The following is a 15169-nucleotide window of genomic DNA, read 5'->3' on the forward strand; positions in this document are numbered from 1 at the left end:
GAGGTTCCTTAAAAAAGTAAAAATAGAACTACCGTACGGCCCAGCAATCCCACTACTGGGCATATACCCTGAGAAAACCATAATTCAAAAAGAGTCATGTACCACAATGTTCATTGCAGCTCTATTTACAATAGCCAGGACATGGGAGTAACCTAAGTGTCCATCGACAGATGAATGGATAAAGAAGATGTGGCACATATATACAGTGGAATATTACTCAGCCATAAAAAGAAACAAAATTGAGTTATGTGTAGTGAGGTGGATGGACCTAGAGTCTGTCATACAGAGTGAAGTAAGTCAGAGTAAAACAAATACTGTATGCTAACATATATATGGAATCTAAAAAAAAAAAATGGTCATGAAGAACCTAGGGGCAAGACGGGAATAAAGATGCAGACCTACTAGAGCATGGACTTGAGGACACGGGGAGTGGGACGGGTAAGCTGGGACAAAGTGAGAGAGTGGTAGTGTATATATGGACCTATATACACTACCAAATGTAAAATCGATAGCTAATGGGAAGCAGCTGCATAGCACAGAGAGATCAGCTCGGTGCTTTGTGACCACCTAGAAGGGTGGGATAGGGAGGGTGAGACGGAGACGCAAGAGGGAAGAGATATGGGGATATATGTATATGTATAGCTGATTCACTTTGCTATAAAGCAGACTAACACACCATTGTAAAGCAATTATACTCCAATAAAAATGTTAAAAAAAAACAAACACGGCAGCCGAACGCTCAAAGCAGTAACATTTTCTGGGCAATCTGACCCCTGAGGAACTAAACTTTTGCAGCCTCAGTAGCTGGACCCTGCCCTTTGGTTAGGTGTTTGGGAAGCCTCCCAGCAATTCTCAGGAACAAAATTGATGGAATCACAGCAAGTGGGCTGGTGCCCACTCTCTTCCCCCTCACGCACTCCAGCTTCCCCACTGCTGGCCATCCTCTGGTCCGGCACTACTGCTTCTCCTCTTAGTGTGGGTGAGGGCAGGTGAGGAGCAGGCAGGGTCCTGAGCTTCCAGGCCGGAAAGTAGGGGAGTGGAGTCTGTAAGGAGTCAGTGTCCTCCTTCTAGAAAGCATGACTTACTTGGTAGGGCACCTAGGTGTATGAGGTTCCCATGAACACAAGAGTAAAAACTAAAGTTCTTAATGCCAGGAGGGCTTTAGCATTTATTCAAGTTTTCAAACATTACTCTTTCACTCTGGGGCCACCTGATAGATGTGCCAATCAACCATAAAAAGTGTATATGGATCCCTCTCCTAGGAATCCAACAAATTTTGCTTTCTCTAATATGAATAGAAGAGAGGACTGTAAATGTCAAAGAGCAGATTGTATGGCAACATCAATTGAACCAGGCATTGATGAGCAAATGTACCGTTTGTCTAGCAAAGCTCTGGGTGGTTTTGTTAATTTAAATTACCTGATGCTGGGGCGGAAACTGAGATGAGGTTTTGTCCGCGAACTCAGGTGCAGGTGGAGGTGTTTACTTCCACCCAGCGTCTGAGCAGCCTTGATCGGCTCTGGTGCAGCAGCTGGGGAAGAAGGTGCGTGGTCTGCGTGGCATGTGTGTTGGGCCAAGCAGGGCAGGAGGCCACGTGGAGCCTTAGATGTGCAGATCCTGTTGTGGGCCCAAAGTGGGTCCTGTACCTTCAACCCAGAACATTCCAAAGAAGCTGGGATGACAAATAGCACAAGCCAGGGAAAAGAGCAGAGGACAGTGAGCAAGGACAGTTGGCCAGCCTGAGGCTAGGCCCTCTTTGGGGTCTGGGCCGATGAAGGGCTGCTAATGAATAAGTGGTGGCCCTGCCGTTGATTCTGGGGTTGAGACTAGTGCGTGAGGAGGGGAGCCAGCCAGAGCCCAAAGTGATGGTATGGTGGGAGGCTGGCCGAGCACCCTGAACCAAGGGCAGGCAGCAACTCGCCGGCGCCCTCGTGGCCCATGACAGCGTCCACTGCAGTCCCCGCGGCCGGTTCTCTAGGAGACTGAAGACACTCACGCAGGAGATGCAGAGGCGTTGGAGCACAGTCACGGAGGAGACGGGCAGAGATGAAGACAGGACGAGAGTGTGTGGCTTGGAGCAGACAGAGCACCTCCTTAGAGCCGGGCCTTGGGAGAAAAGTCAGATCTGAAGAGAGGGCCTTCCAGGAAGGGGCACCTGGAAGCAAATCTGCAGGCCGCTTTCTGGCAGGTAGTGGGAGTAGCCAGGAATCGCAGCTCAGCCCATGGCGCAAACACCTCCCCAGGAGGCCTGAGTATGGCAGTAATGACCCATCTGCTCAGAAGTTACAGGCCCCAGGGGACAGCCAGCAGGGAGTCACCAGGTGGAGTGACTTTGAGTACAACTCTTTGTGTCTGTTTGGGGATTGTGAGGAGGCTGTATCATGTGTGCTTAACAAGCGCCAGGAATTTTCAGAATTTTGTGGCTTGGTCAACACCATCAGTGAAAGTACATCGTATTAGTGAAAACATATCCTAAAGATAAACCCATTGGTTTTGGCATTTATTGTTAATTGAATTGTCCCAGAAATGGCAGCAGAAAGATTGTTAACATTCATGCATTTACATCAAGTTAAACATCTGTTCCTCTTAAACTAAACTCCAGTAAAGTTATGGCGGCTCATAAATTAGACCAGGAAGTAAAATGCTTCTTGCTCTTTGCACAGCTTAGCGGTTTCAAAATAGACTTCCGAATGACACATTGCAATGGAGGCCCATGTAACACAACCATGTTCAGCTGTGATGTTGGTGCCAGACGATTAAGCTGAGTTTTTGCTTTGGTGGTAAAGATCCCAGCTTTGCCTGCAGCAGTGACATTACTTATCAGGCCATCTGGGGACAATGTGAGAACCTGCTGGTGTTTGGGTGGGGCTCGGGGCAGAGCCTACCCACGAGCGGACCCAACAGCCGCCAAGAGGTTGTGGCCACATCCAGTCTCTCCCCTGGACCCTTCTGAGGGTTCTCCCAGGTGGGGGTCTCGATCTGACCCTAGGGGCTGGGCCACCCTGCCAAGTCGAGGAGGACTGGAGTTCAGAGGTTGTGACTCGAGGGCATGGCTGGCTGCTGTGTGGCTTCTGAAGGGATGGCCTGTGTGCGGCTCGGGAAGGGAGCTGCCCTCCCCCCACAAGTGGGCATCTCAGAGCATGACCCACCGGCCCCCACCCAGCGCTTCCTTCCTTCCCATCCTTCGGCTCCTTAGCTCACACCCATGCCCAAATGGGATGGCTTCTGCTAATGGCAGAGGAGTTCTTCATGATATCAAGGAACCTCTGTCCTGCAGTCCCCTCTCTCATAAATATGGGGGTTGCAGGGGACTTCTGAAGTGCAGGGCTGCCCTGGTGAGAGAAGAGCCAGCACCCTGGAGACCTCTGGGGGCTGGGGTCTTCACAGGGGCCTCAGGATCCCCCTTACCCCGACCCCCCAATTCTGCCTGTGTATAAGGCTCTCCCTGGGAGCTCAGAGGGTCCCCAGGGTCAGTTTGTGCTCAGTTACTTATTAGATCCCTGGTATGGGACCAGGCCTTTCCCGAAGTTGTGCGGTGGCCAAATTCCCCCTCAGGCCTCCTCACCTGGGCTGCTGCTCCTAGCCTAGCCCCCCTACCCCCCGCCTGGCCTTTTCACAGGGCTGTCCAGGGTGTCCTGACCAGCGGTGGCAGAACCAGAGGACAGACCCTCTCATCCTCCTCCTCTCCAGAGGCAGGTCCCAAAGAGCTGTGTGTGTCCCCACAGGGGCTCAGAGGAGACATCTTCCATGTGACCCAGTGTCCAGCAGGGCAGCCTCCCCTCTGTGGCTCACCACCACCACTCCCAGCCCAGCCATGCGCAACTCTGTGGTGCACTGTCGCACGTTTTGGGGTGCCCCTACTAGCGAGGTAGGGCCCGTGCCCCCGGCAGTGAGCACAGCTACACGTACACACACTGCAGCTGCCCCACCACACGTGCATCTCACACCCCGCTCCACCCAGGAACTGATATGATGGGTGATGACACAGCCCCCAGCCCTCTCCCGAGTTCCAGACCTCAGTCACTGTGGCTCAGGGTGGCCGGGATCGTCCCCGCCTCAGGACAGGGCCGTAGCAGCTCTCCACCAAGATTCCACCTTTATCCAGTCAGCAGGCATTTAATGAGCACTTTCTGCAGGCAGGCACGTGGGCCAGGTGCTGGTGTCACACCTGCAACAAGGCAGGGCCCTGGCCTCCAGGGGCTCCCATCTGACGGGGCAGCCTGACACCAATAGTGTATGAATAACAGAGAGTGAAGCCTAGGGAAAGGGCAACGACAGAGAAGACGGAGGGCGGGGGGATGTCGGAGAGGGTGGCAGGCAGAGACAGCCCCTCCCCAGTCTCCTGCACCACCTCCCTTCCTGGTGCTACGGGTCTCCAGTCCACCCCGTCCCCTGCTCCAGGCGCCCCCGGAATCTGGGACCTGGGCCTGTCCGGGGCCTCGACCACATGGCCTGTCTCCCTCTCAGTTAGAATCTGAGCGTCCCTCTGCCTGGCTGTTGCCTCCCACCTTGCCCACCCTGTGCAACCCCCCTTTCCTCAACTCTGGAGCCTCCAGCCCCTCCCACACTGGGGACCGGAAGCTTTGCCTGCCACAGAGTGAAGACCGTCCCTTTGAGGCCCAGGCTGGCAGGGGCGCATGTGGCTCATAGAATATTCTCAGTGTCTCTCTTGCTTCCCTTTGTTTTGCAATAGAAAGCATGCCTTTGATAGACGTTTGCTTCCAGAAGCTGCTACCTGCTTCCTATCTCTCTTTGCTCAAAAAACTAAATGCAGATGTGCCTGTGCTCCTGCTATAATAATCTCCCTCGGAGTGGAAGGACTGTGGCTGGAATGGGAGAACATTAGAATCTTCAAAGAGGGACAATTATTGAGGGAACTAGATTAATGAGGTGTCATAACAACTTAGCCAGATCTGCGGCTGACCTTTCTCGTGGAGAACGGGCTTGATAAATGTAGTTCATTACCAAGTTCTGACATGAAAATAGGATCACACTCTGGGCTCCTCAGCAGGCTGATCAATATTTTATCTGCCAAAACAGGCCCAGTCTGTGAGCAGGAGGGGCCCCGCGCACACATGCTGGCAGGAAGCCCGAGGCCAGTGCTGGGGGCTGGCCGAGAGGGGCCAGCGCTGCGGCACAGGGGGCACCCCAGCCAGCGGAGGATGGCTGGGCCCTTCTAAGGGCCTGTTGGGGATTCTCATCACTGCCAGGCTGGCCGGGACACAAGCCTCCCTCCCTGAAAGGCCCTAGAGCAGAAATGTTCATGGGGAGGGGAAGGGAGTGAAGATGTCTTCACTGATTTTGTGGCCACCTGTGCCAGGCGCTGGGCATCAGTGAAGGGGACAAAGACAAATGCACCAGGCCCCGGCTCACATAGGGCATTGGGCCCATTTCATGCAGAGAAGCCCTCGGGGCTGGCTGACCACTCAGACATGGCAAAGTCTGTTTATATTTAGTTTTACGTAAAAGGACCCTGTAAGGTGGTCAAGGGCTGTTATTGCCCCCATTCTAAGGTAGGAAGTGGATGCAAGAAGGGCAGGGGTGGATGCCTTTCCAAGGGTCCCACAGCTGCTCAAAAACAGAACGAGATGGTCTCCTGCCTCCCCGTCTAGTGCTCCATCCAGCCTTGCAACAACTGTCATTAGTGGAGTTGGCGTCAGGTGTGGCAGCCTATGATGAAGCCTGTCTCTACCTGAGGACCCCAGCTAAGGTTGTTACACGGTGGTCCTGTCACCCTAGCTTCTTGAGGAGAGAGTCTGCCTAGAGCCGCAGGACTCAACCACATTCACAAGCATTTAACACTGTCACACTGTGTGTGTGACTCTCCAGGCCAGTCCCACCAGCTTGGAACTTGCAGTCCCACAGAGGGATGTAGCCGACGCTGATAACACCCCATCCAGATTACCGCAGTCAACCCAGAGGTTCCGTGCAGCTTTGGGTGATCAGTCCCCATGACACTTGTAAATAGCTTCCAACCTCATCTTCAGCCTGAGGGCACTTTCTGGCCTCAAGCATGAGCTGAGTCCACATTTGGGGAGTCCAGAAGTCCTGGATTGGGGTGGGGTTAATGCCCCCAGGAGCAGCCCTCAGCCCAGGAGGGCCAGAAGTTGGTAGAAGAGCACCCTGCTCCCGGCACCTCGGTGGAGCAGCTCCGAGGTCTACTCAACACCGTCTCTGCAAGGTCCTGTGGACTGAGCCCCGGTGGCCACTGTCTCTCCCTGTCCCCAGTCTCACTTCCTCCTTCCTCCCTGCACTTCTTGGGATCATCTCCAAATACACTGCTCACCCTCTATCCTCGTCGCAGGGGCTGCTAAGCAGGAGGCCAAACTAAGACAGAGGACAAGCCTCACACACACACAAAAACAGTCCATATGTACGGGGCAGAGAGTAAGAAGATGGATAGACGACAGTGGTTCTGTATGTGCGCAGGAGGGGGCTGAGCTGGGCCCCAGAGAAAGGGGAAAGAGAGGAGAGGAGAAAGCACGCAAGAAGGCACCCAGCAGGCCAACATCGGCTGCAGTCAGGCACAGTGAGTTTATGGGTCTGGAGGGGTCTTCCCTGGGACTCTCCAAGCCTCACTAAAAGCCTAAGTCACCAAAGAGACCCCAAAATCCCCATATTATAATGACACAAATTTTTCTTTTCCTTGAAAACACCAAGACACAGAGGAAACACTTAAATGACTTTCCAAGCATGTACAAATTATGTTAGTCTGCCTACTCATGAAGCAGGTCCCCTAAGGTCCCAGCTGGGCAGCTCCAGATGAGCTCATTCAAGGCACAGACCTCAACATCATATACAAATGTCCTCCTCTCCAGAGTCCTCTCTGGAAGTCCCACCCTCCCTGGATCAATAGTGAGGAAGTTGACCATACTGCAGGCTAGGCCACAGAAGCCCAGGCTCAGGGCTCCCAGGACAGGCTGGGCAAGGCCATTCTCACCATCATCACAGTCAGCCCCCACGGGGGCACCAGGGAGGGGTGTTGTGGTTCCCAAGCCTCTGCTGTATCCCCTCCAGGGACCTGCCCTCCAAAGGGGCAGGGTCCGTCCCTGGGACCCAGGCCCACCCCAGACATGTGGGGCACAGAGAATTATGAAGTGGTGCTAGTTTAGATTGGGTGATGTTTCTGCAGTGGCCAATATACAGTGAAGAGTAAGCCGGGCAGAGGTTTAGGTAAAGAACATTGGAGGAATATCCCGTTGTATATATGTACCACATCTTCTTTATCCATTCATCTGTCGATGGGCATTTAGGTTGCTTCCATGACCTGGCTATTGTAAATAGTGCTGCAATGAACATTGGGGTGCATGTGTCTTTTTGAATTATGGTTTTCTCTGGGTATATGCCCAGTAGTGGGATTGCTGGGTCATATGGTAATTCTATATTTCATTTTTTAAGGAACCTCCATACTGTTCTCCATAGTGGCTGTATCAATTTACATTCCCACCAACAGTGCAAGAGGGTTCCCTTTTCTCCACACCCTCTCCAGCATTTATTGTTTGTAGATTTTCTGAGACATGGATGGATCTAGAGACAGTCATACAGAGTGAAGTAAGTCAGAAAGAGAAAAGAAATATCGTATATTAACACATATATGGGGAACCTAGAAAAATGGGGTTTTTTTTGGTGAACTGGTTTGCAAGGCAGAAATAGAGACACAGATGTAGAGAACAAACTTATGGACACCAAGGAGGGAAAGCGGTGGTGGGGTGGTGGTGGGATGAATTGGGCGATTGGGATTGACATGTATACACTGATGTGTATAAAATAGATAACTAATAAAAACCTGCTATATAAAGAAAAATAAAAGAACATTGGAGGGAGCAGTAAGCACCAACCCCAAGCAACACATTTGTGTGGCAGGTGCTATTAAGATTGTTTCTCCCTCCACACCCCTACCTCTTCAAGTCCCCTGTGGACTTGCTGGGTGGGCGGGCAGCGATGACCTGCATGATACTGAGAAAGACCCAACCCTTGGGTATTGAAGCTCTTGCCCAAATTGAGTAAGGGAAGAGGAAGATCTGAAAACAGAGGCTCTGTGGGCCTGGCCTCGAGCCCTGTGCAACACACAAGGCCAGCCAGGGCTCCACTCGTTTGGCTCACAGTCAGGGTCACCTGTGCAGAGGGCCTGGCTTCACCTCTGGCCAGCCTCTGGGAAGGATTATGGGTAACTTATTTCCTTTCTTTATACTCATCTGCACTTTCCAAGTGTTTTGTTGTTGTTGTTTTGATGGACATGTGTTTCTTTTTTGTTGTTGTTTTGATGGACGTGTGTTGTTTTGATGGACGTGTGTTTCTTTTACAATAAGACAAAGGTTTAAAACTAGCAGCAGGGTGGGAACATTTAGCTAAAGACCAGCTCTGGCAGATTCACAGATGCCCACGCTCCACCTCGGTGAGCTGTTCCATCTGACCCCGCAGTGTGACCAGGGGGGTTGTGAATGAAAAAAATAAACCTGGGACTTGGTAAACTCATCCTGGAAACCAAAAGGGAAGGCTTTTGAGAGGGTAGTCCTTGCTGGAGATGAAGCATCAGAAGTCTTGAAAGAGGTTGAATTTTGGAATCTAAAGTGACACCATTAGGGTGTCTTTCCTCTGATGCTCATGGTCCCCCAGAGCTATAGGGATATTAGAGGAGCTCAGGAACATTGGGCCAATGATTTAATTATTCCAGGTTGAAATTCATGTAAAGTGCAAGTGTTGCTCGGATAAAGAAGGATTTCAAATCGTCTTCCAGGAGCAGCTCAGTTTATCTCAGGACCCCCATGCCCAGCAGCAGCCAGGCACAGTGAGGCCCTCAGGAAAGGAAAGAAGGACACGGGAAGTTTGGCAAAGTGTGATCTGCAGGTCTTGGCATCCTACGCCAGCTCCACACTTCCCTCCAGCCTTGTCTGTGCCCCCATCCCTGCCTCACTCCGGCTCAGCCACACCAGCTTCCTCTGGGCTCCGGACACACTGTGCCGCCAGCTCCTGCCCCTGCAATCCCTGTGACCTGGCATTCCCTTGCCTCTGCCTCCTTTGCCCACAGATCCCTCATCCTGCAGGTCCCGTCCTTAGGGAGACTTCCTTCACCCGGCCTCATTAGCTCTCCCTCCATGGGCACCCTTGATGCCCAGGATGGGAAGCTCCATTGTATCCTCAAAGTGCCGCCCCGCATCGGGCACAGGTGGTGAGTAAATGCTGGTAAAAGGATGGGAAGGGCATGGCTGGCATGAGCCCTAGCAGGAGGCCAGACCAGGGGCTCAGGGAGCTGGCCCTGGAGACTGGGGGCAACCACCTCTTTCCCCCAAGTTGATTTCTAGACATGTACATACCTTCCTCACCAGGAGTCATGTGCTGGGCAGCTGCCAGGGTGGAGAAGCCACTGTGAACTGACAGTGAACTGTAGGGATGTGATAAGAGGGCAAGAGCCTGGGGAGGTTGCTGCAGCCCATCTGACAGAACCCACCTTGAAGGTTTCCCTGGCCTGCCAGAGTGGGAGGTGCTGTCTAGCTTCGGACCCCTGGCCTAGGGCAGCAGGGAGCTCAGAGGAGATCTGTGCCCCACCAGGGTCTGTGAGGAAAATTGGAGGGTTGGGAGGACCTGCAAGGATGAGACATCTCTGCCCATCTGACCTGGCCTGGCCTATCCTTCAGGTGGCTGTGCTGTAGTGTGTTTTTTTAGGAGGCTAAGTGTACGCTAGCATTTCTGAGTCGAGCCTCCTATCAACCCCATATACATCCGCCGTGTGCACTAGCTTCCCAGCATCTGGGCATGAATGCCTGTCCCCAGGAAAGCCTGACAGGCCCTCCAGTTCAGGTCCCTGCAGATCCCCCCATAGAGACTTCCACTTCCGTCTCCACCAACGCTTCTCTCTCCACTCAGATACCACATCCAGCTTCCATCCATTTGCCGGGACTAGTTTCACCCTCTTGGAGGCTGGAGGCCAGGATTTGGGCAAAGCTCTTCCTCTACTTTCCCCAGACTGACCTTTGTCCAGGCTCAGGAAGCAGAGCCCAGCAGGCCGCCACGTCTTCCCCTGGGCGGGAGTGTGTGGTCGTGGGACATGGCCACAATTTTCAACACCGTACAGACTTGAGAATCGGGTTTGCCAACCGGGGGCCCTACGAGCTCCCAGGAGTGGATACCCTACAAGGCCAAAGAGGGGTGGGTGAGTTGTTCTTGTCAGAGCATAGAAACTCCCAGAGAGCAAATAGATTTGATTATATTGAGCACAGCAATTGATTTTTTTCTAAATAAACATGCAGGAGGAGATGGTAACAGGCATCTGTTTCTGACAAGAATCAATTGACCCAAATTGGAAGAAAATCTAGAAACGCAAACAAGCACAAGAGAAAGTGATTGGACCATCCAGGCTTGTCTAGGGAGGCAGGGAGAGAAACAGGCAGACTTCCCCACCAGTACTCTCCCCACCAAGAAGCTCCCCTGTTTGTTTCTCTTCAGCAAATGTGGTTCCAATAATGACAAAGGGGAGAGTAGCTATCATTTTATGAGCCCTTACTTGGTGCCAAACCGCTGCTGTGCCTTTTATGTGCGTATCTTATTTAACCCTCCTAACAGCCCTATGTGGGAGGCACTGCTCTCCCCACTTCACAGATGAAATCACTGAGGCACCTTGTGCAAGGTACACATTCAGGCAGCCACAGAGCTGGGACTCAAACCTGGTGGACTCCAGATCCAGTGCCCTCCAGCACCCCTGAGCTATCACCTGGTGCCCTAAACTGGCCTTGGAATTAAGGGGACAAGCCCCAGGCCCCAGACACTCCCTTCCCAGCAGGACACTGGCTTCACCCTGGACTGGGTGAGGAGGAGTGCACACCCATGCTCCAGGTCTCAGCAAAGCCATGTGCTGGAGTACATATTCCATCCCGGGAAGTGGGGAAGTGGGGCCAGAGAGGCTCTCCCGCTCGCTAACAACCCGGCAGCCTCCACTCACGGTGCAGCTCTGTGCGGGGAGCATCCTCATGGCCTGTTGCCAGCGAGATAAACTATGTCATGTCACAGTGCATCACAGGCCTCATTTGCCAAAACACTGTGTGGTTCGGATGCTGTGGACCAAGCATGGCCAGGATAAAAGGCCTAAGAGCAATGGGCTGTGCGCTTTGGTTTTAATTTTGTAAAAGCTGCCTTTTGTGTCTTGGTCGTAAGCTTGTGTACTCATGTTCGGTTTTGAAGTAATCCAGCTCTGGGAGTGTACCTAATTAACTTAAGCAGGGTTTATTAGTCCTGTTAACTGGAACTCGCTAATCTATGAGACCAAGGATTACAAAGCAGCCTTTAAGGTAGGATTAAGGCAAAGATGAGCTATTACAAAATGGAATTGGGGCGGCTTTCCTAAAGCCGCTGTGGGGCTGTGCTGGGACTTCTCCTGGACGAATCTCCCCATTCCGTCTGGCAAACACTCTGTGTCTGGCTGTAGTAGGTGCTCAATAAACATTTGCGAGATGAACAGACAGGCTCCTTCCAGCATTTGCATCATGTGTAGCATGTATCCACTGCTCCATAAATATTTATGGGATGGACTGGTGGACAGACAGACGAATAGGTCTCATGTACTCCGGTAACACCCTGCACTGCACATAGTGAATGCCCAGTAACTGCCGATGGGTGGGGTGGATGGGGGTCTTCTCGAGATCGGGAGAGGAGTCTGGCTGCAATAACCCCATCTTCTCTTCCAGGTGACCCGTGCACCATGGCCGACTACGCCCGCCTGAAGAAGGCCCTTCTGGCGCTGCAGACTCGCCTGCAGCCACTCCATGAAGGGGACAGCAGAGAAGACCCTGCTTCCCAGAAGCGGCTCCTGGTGGAATCTCTGTTTAAGGACTTGGATGTAGACGGGGATGGCCACCTCAGCCGCTCTGAACTGGCCCAGGTGGGTACAGCATTCGGTGAAATTGCATCACGGAGGAATCCAGTTTTCCATTCCGCGTGTGAAGGAAGAGAACCGGGAGATCCACATGGGGAGAGTCATTTGTAACCGTCTCTGTAATGGGATGCCGAGGAGGCCTTGCTCCTGCAAGAGAAAGCCATCTCCCGGGAGTCAGAGAGCTTGTGTTTAACACCTCTTGAGAATATCTGACAAACAGAACGATGTCAGTGTCTCCTTCCCACCAGCCACCTTCAGCCAATATTTACAAACAAGCTCTGAGGCACTCTTGGCTAGCTGGCGAAACACACACTGCACACTGGCTGGGCTCTGAGGTTTTCATTAGGAAATAAGTCTTTTCTTCCTGAGTCCTTTGCTTTCCTCAGCAGGAAGGTTCAAAGGAAGCAGGTTTGGTTCCCACCAAACACTTCTGGAGCTGTAACCTGGGTGTCCCCACGTCCTCTCCGCTAAGACCTAGCCCTTTGCGGTATCCAGGAATCAGTAGCCCACACCCCAGCCTGCTGGCTTGCGGGAAGCCCTGTGGCCACCCCCAAATACTGCTCTTCCCTTTGAGAAAACACTTGGATGGGGCCTCCCTCCCAGACACAGCACACGTGTCCCTCTGTCCAGCTACAAGGTGGTACAAGGGCCTGGAGCATCTGCAGCAAAAAGAAGCGAGGAAGGAGCAACCTAGGGCACCAGGCAGGCCAGCTGCAGGATGGGCCTGTTGGGTGCTGGTGGCAGAAAGGCAGGCTGGGTGGGCCCGAGGGCCTGAGTTCCTGCTCCTACTCTGCTGGTTTGCCTCTGAGGGCCTGGGGCCCTGGAGCCACACCAGGGGCAGATATGGAGGGAGGACGAGGTCAGCCTTCCCAGGAAGGGTGGGAGGGCCTAGCAGCTCTGCCCCAGAGACCACAGAGTGCCCCCCACCAGAGGACAGGTAATAGGATGAGTCCCCACCTTTGATGCTGGTTTAAAGAAATCCTTCACAAGGCACAGCAATGACCTCATCAAAGCTGTGACCAGGTCACCAGGAAGGACCAGGCAAGGGAGGGTCCTGACATTTACGGAGCACCCACTGTGGGCTCGGCCCTAAACAAGGCCCTTTACTTGTGATGTGCCCAACACAGATGTGTGCCTCACTTGGAGGTAGAATAGCTACGAACGCAGACTTCACGGTCAGACTGCCCGAGTTCAGGTCCAGCTCCAGCATTTACAGGGACCTAGTGGGTCTAGGCAGACAACTTCACCTCTCTGCGCCTCGTTTCTTGTCTGTGACTGTTGCAGGGTCATCAGGAGGGTTAGATGAGCTAAGACGTGAAGTTCTCAGCCTAGTGCCCAGCACGCGGCACATTCTCAGTAAGTGACAGCTGTCAGCATCACTTCGTCATCATCACCTTTATTGTTATTATTTCCTCCTTAAACCTTTCAGCCACCCTTTGCTCTGTGGTAGGTGCTAGTGTTATCCTCCCTTCCCAAGTATTTTTAGATGAGGAAGCAGCTCCAAGAAATCAAGAGACTTGCCCACAGTGTGTACTACCTAGAACATGGTGAACTAAGACGAAACCCGGGGGCCGGGGGGTGGTGGTGGTGAGTGGACCTGCTCTCCTCATGGTACAGGGGGCTCCCTGGGGGGAGGGCTCCCACCACAGGCTCCACCTGATCCTCTCCAAGTCTGCGGGGATGACAGGTGCCCATAAAATCTGAGTACAGAGCAGTTATCCAGATGCTTCCCCGTGCAGGGTCCCCTTCTCAAGTCCAGCCAGTCCAGAGCCTGCTTCCAGGAAGTGTGTTGGGAAACACAGATCCTAAGGCGTTTGCAGACCGCGCCCCCCACCCCCCCGCTCACCCACACTTGGCAGCGTACACAAGTCCCTCCACGGCCTGCACCCCAGGAGGCCTCCCAGGCACATGCCAGCCTGCATGTCACCACTTCCAGCAACACTCAGCCCCCAGCTATGGCTAAAAGCCCAAGGGGCAGGGCCAGGGACCCACAGGTGACCCACGCCGCTCTGGGGAGAGCCCAGGTCCTGTTAGTTACGGTTACCTGTGAGAAGAGCCGTCTGGCGATTCGATTCCCCGCGATACAGGCTGTGCGGGGAGCCCGGAGGGCAGGCGTTTTCTCCGTATTTAACAGAGGCAGCTGTGGGGTCTTGGTGCCCCAGGCCCACGTGGCTCCCGGTAGCTGCCAGGTAAACAGAACCTTCCTGGGCACATTGCTCTAACCTAGCAGAGACATGTCCCGAGGCACCTGAAGCCATTAACAAGCATGGTAATTGGACTATGATTTCCTCTTTAAAATTTAATGTGTTTAAAGTACATTTCATAAATCTGCCGAGCAGGGGCCAGCTAAAATGGGCCTTTCCTTGACACTGAATCAGAGGCGTCAGGGAAAAACTTGTCAGTCCTATGAAAAGTTAATCAATTTCCAATACAGAAATAGACAAAGGGAAATTTCCATCTTTGGAAGATTGATTTCGGGCGTTACGGTTGATCGCCCTTTTATCGAACACTCTTACTTGCTGGGTGAAGGGTCATTTTTTGAACATCATCACATTAAATTGCCTTTAACATAGCAGGCCCAACTGAGACTGTTAAATAAAGAGGAAATGCCTCTGTTCCCCTGTCCCTGCAAAAATAAAACCATTTTCTTTCTTCTGAGATTTCCTTCTGAGCATTTTCCTTGCAAGACTCTAGTTCCAGACACACATGCCAAAAGGTGACTGGTCATGCTGGGGAGACCTCTGCCCTGTGGCCCAGGCCACATCCAGAGAGGAGTTCACAGCCCCCCCCCCCCCCCCGTGGTCCCCGCGACAGAATCCTAAGGGAAGTGGTTTGTGTTCCTGGCAGGACAGGGCAGGCAGAGACAGGGGCCCAAGCCTCGGTCAGTAGAATGGCAGTTTCCCCTTCCTGGGGGTAGTGCTGTGGCTAGGACGTGCTGCCCTGAGATTGGAGTGGGCTGGTGAGGCGGGGAGGGGAACACTGATGGAGCAGTGACCTTCCAGCTCTACATAGCTGGGAGCCACTGAGTTCGGCCACTGTTTGCTGGGCTTATTTGATCAGGCCCCTTCTCTTCCCTGTTTCCCGATGTACAACGTGAAGGGGTAGATCAGGTGACCACAGGGTCCTTCCCACCTCAGACTGTCTGGGGTCTGTTTGCCCAGGCAGGGAGAAGACAGGCCTGAATGCTAATCCCGAGTTGGCCCCAATCACTGTGTGACCTTGGGAAAGTCCCTTCCCTCTCTGAGCCTCAGTTGTCTCATCTATAAAATGAGAGGATCAAACAAGACAATACCAAAGAGATTT

General features: G+C 53.0%; 1 protein-coding gene across 5 annotated transcripts in view; it reads left to right on the forward strand.

Moving 5' to 3' along the window:
* FSTL4 (follistatin like 4) overlaps nt 1-15169 on the forward strand; it is a 728090-nt gene that overhangs the window by 564341 nt on the left and 148580 nt on the right. For all 5 annotated transcript variants that reach the window (XM_082624020.1, XM_082624019.1, XM_082624022.1 and 2 more), the window contains one exon: nt 11679-11872. In XM_082624020.1, coding sequence (XP_082480146.1) covers nt 11679-11872 — 194 coding nt within the window. The remainder of the gene's footprint in view (nt 1-11678; nt 11873-15169) is intronic.

This window comes from Mesoplodon mirus (genome assembly GCF_964341445.2).
Source record: "Mesoplodon mirus genome assembly, chromosome: 5".
In the NCBI taxonomy this organism is placed as follows: domain Eukaryota; kingdom Metazoa; phylum Chordata; class Mammalia; order Artiodactyla; family Ziphiidae; genus Mesoplodon; species Mesoplodon mirus.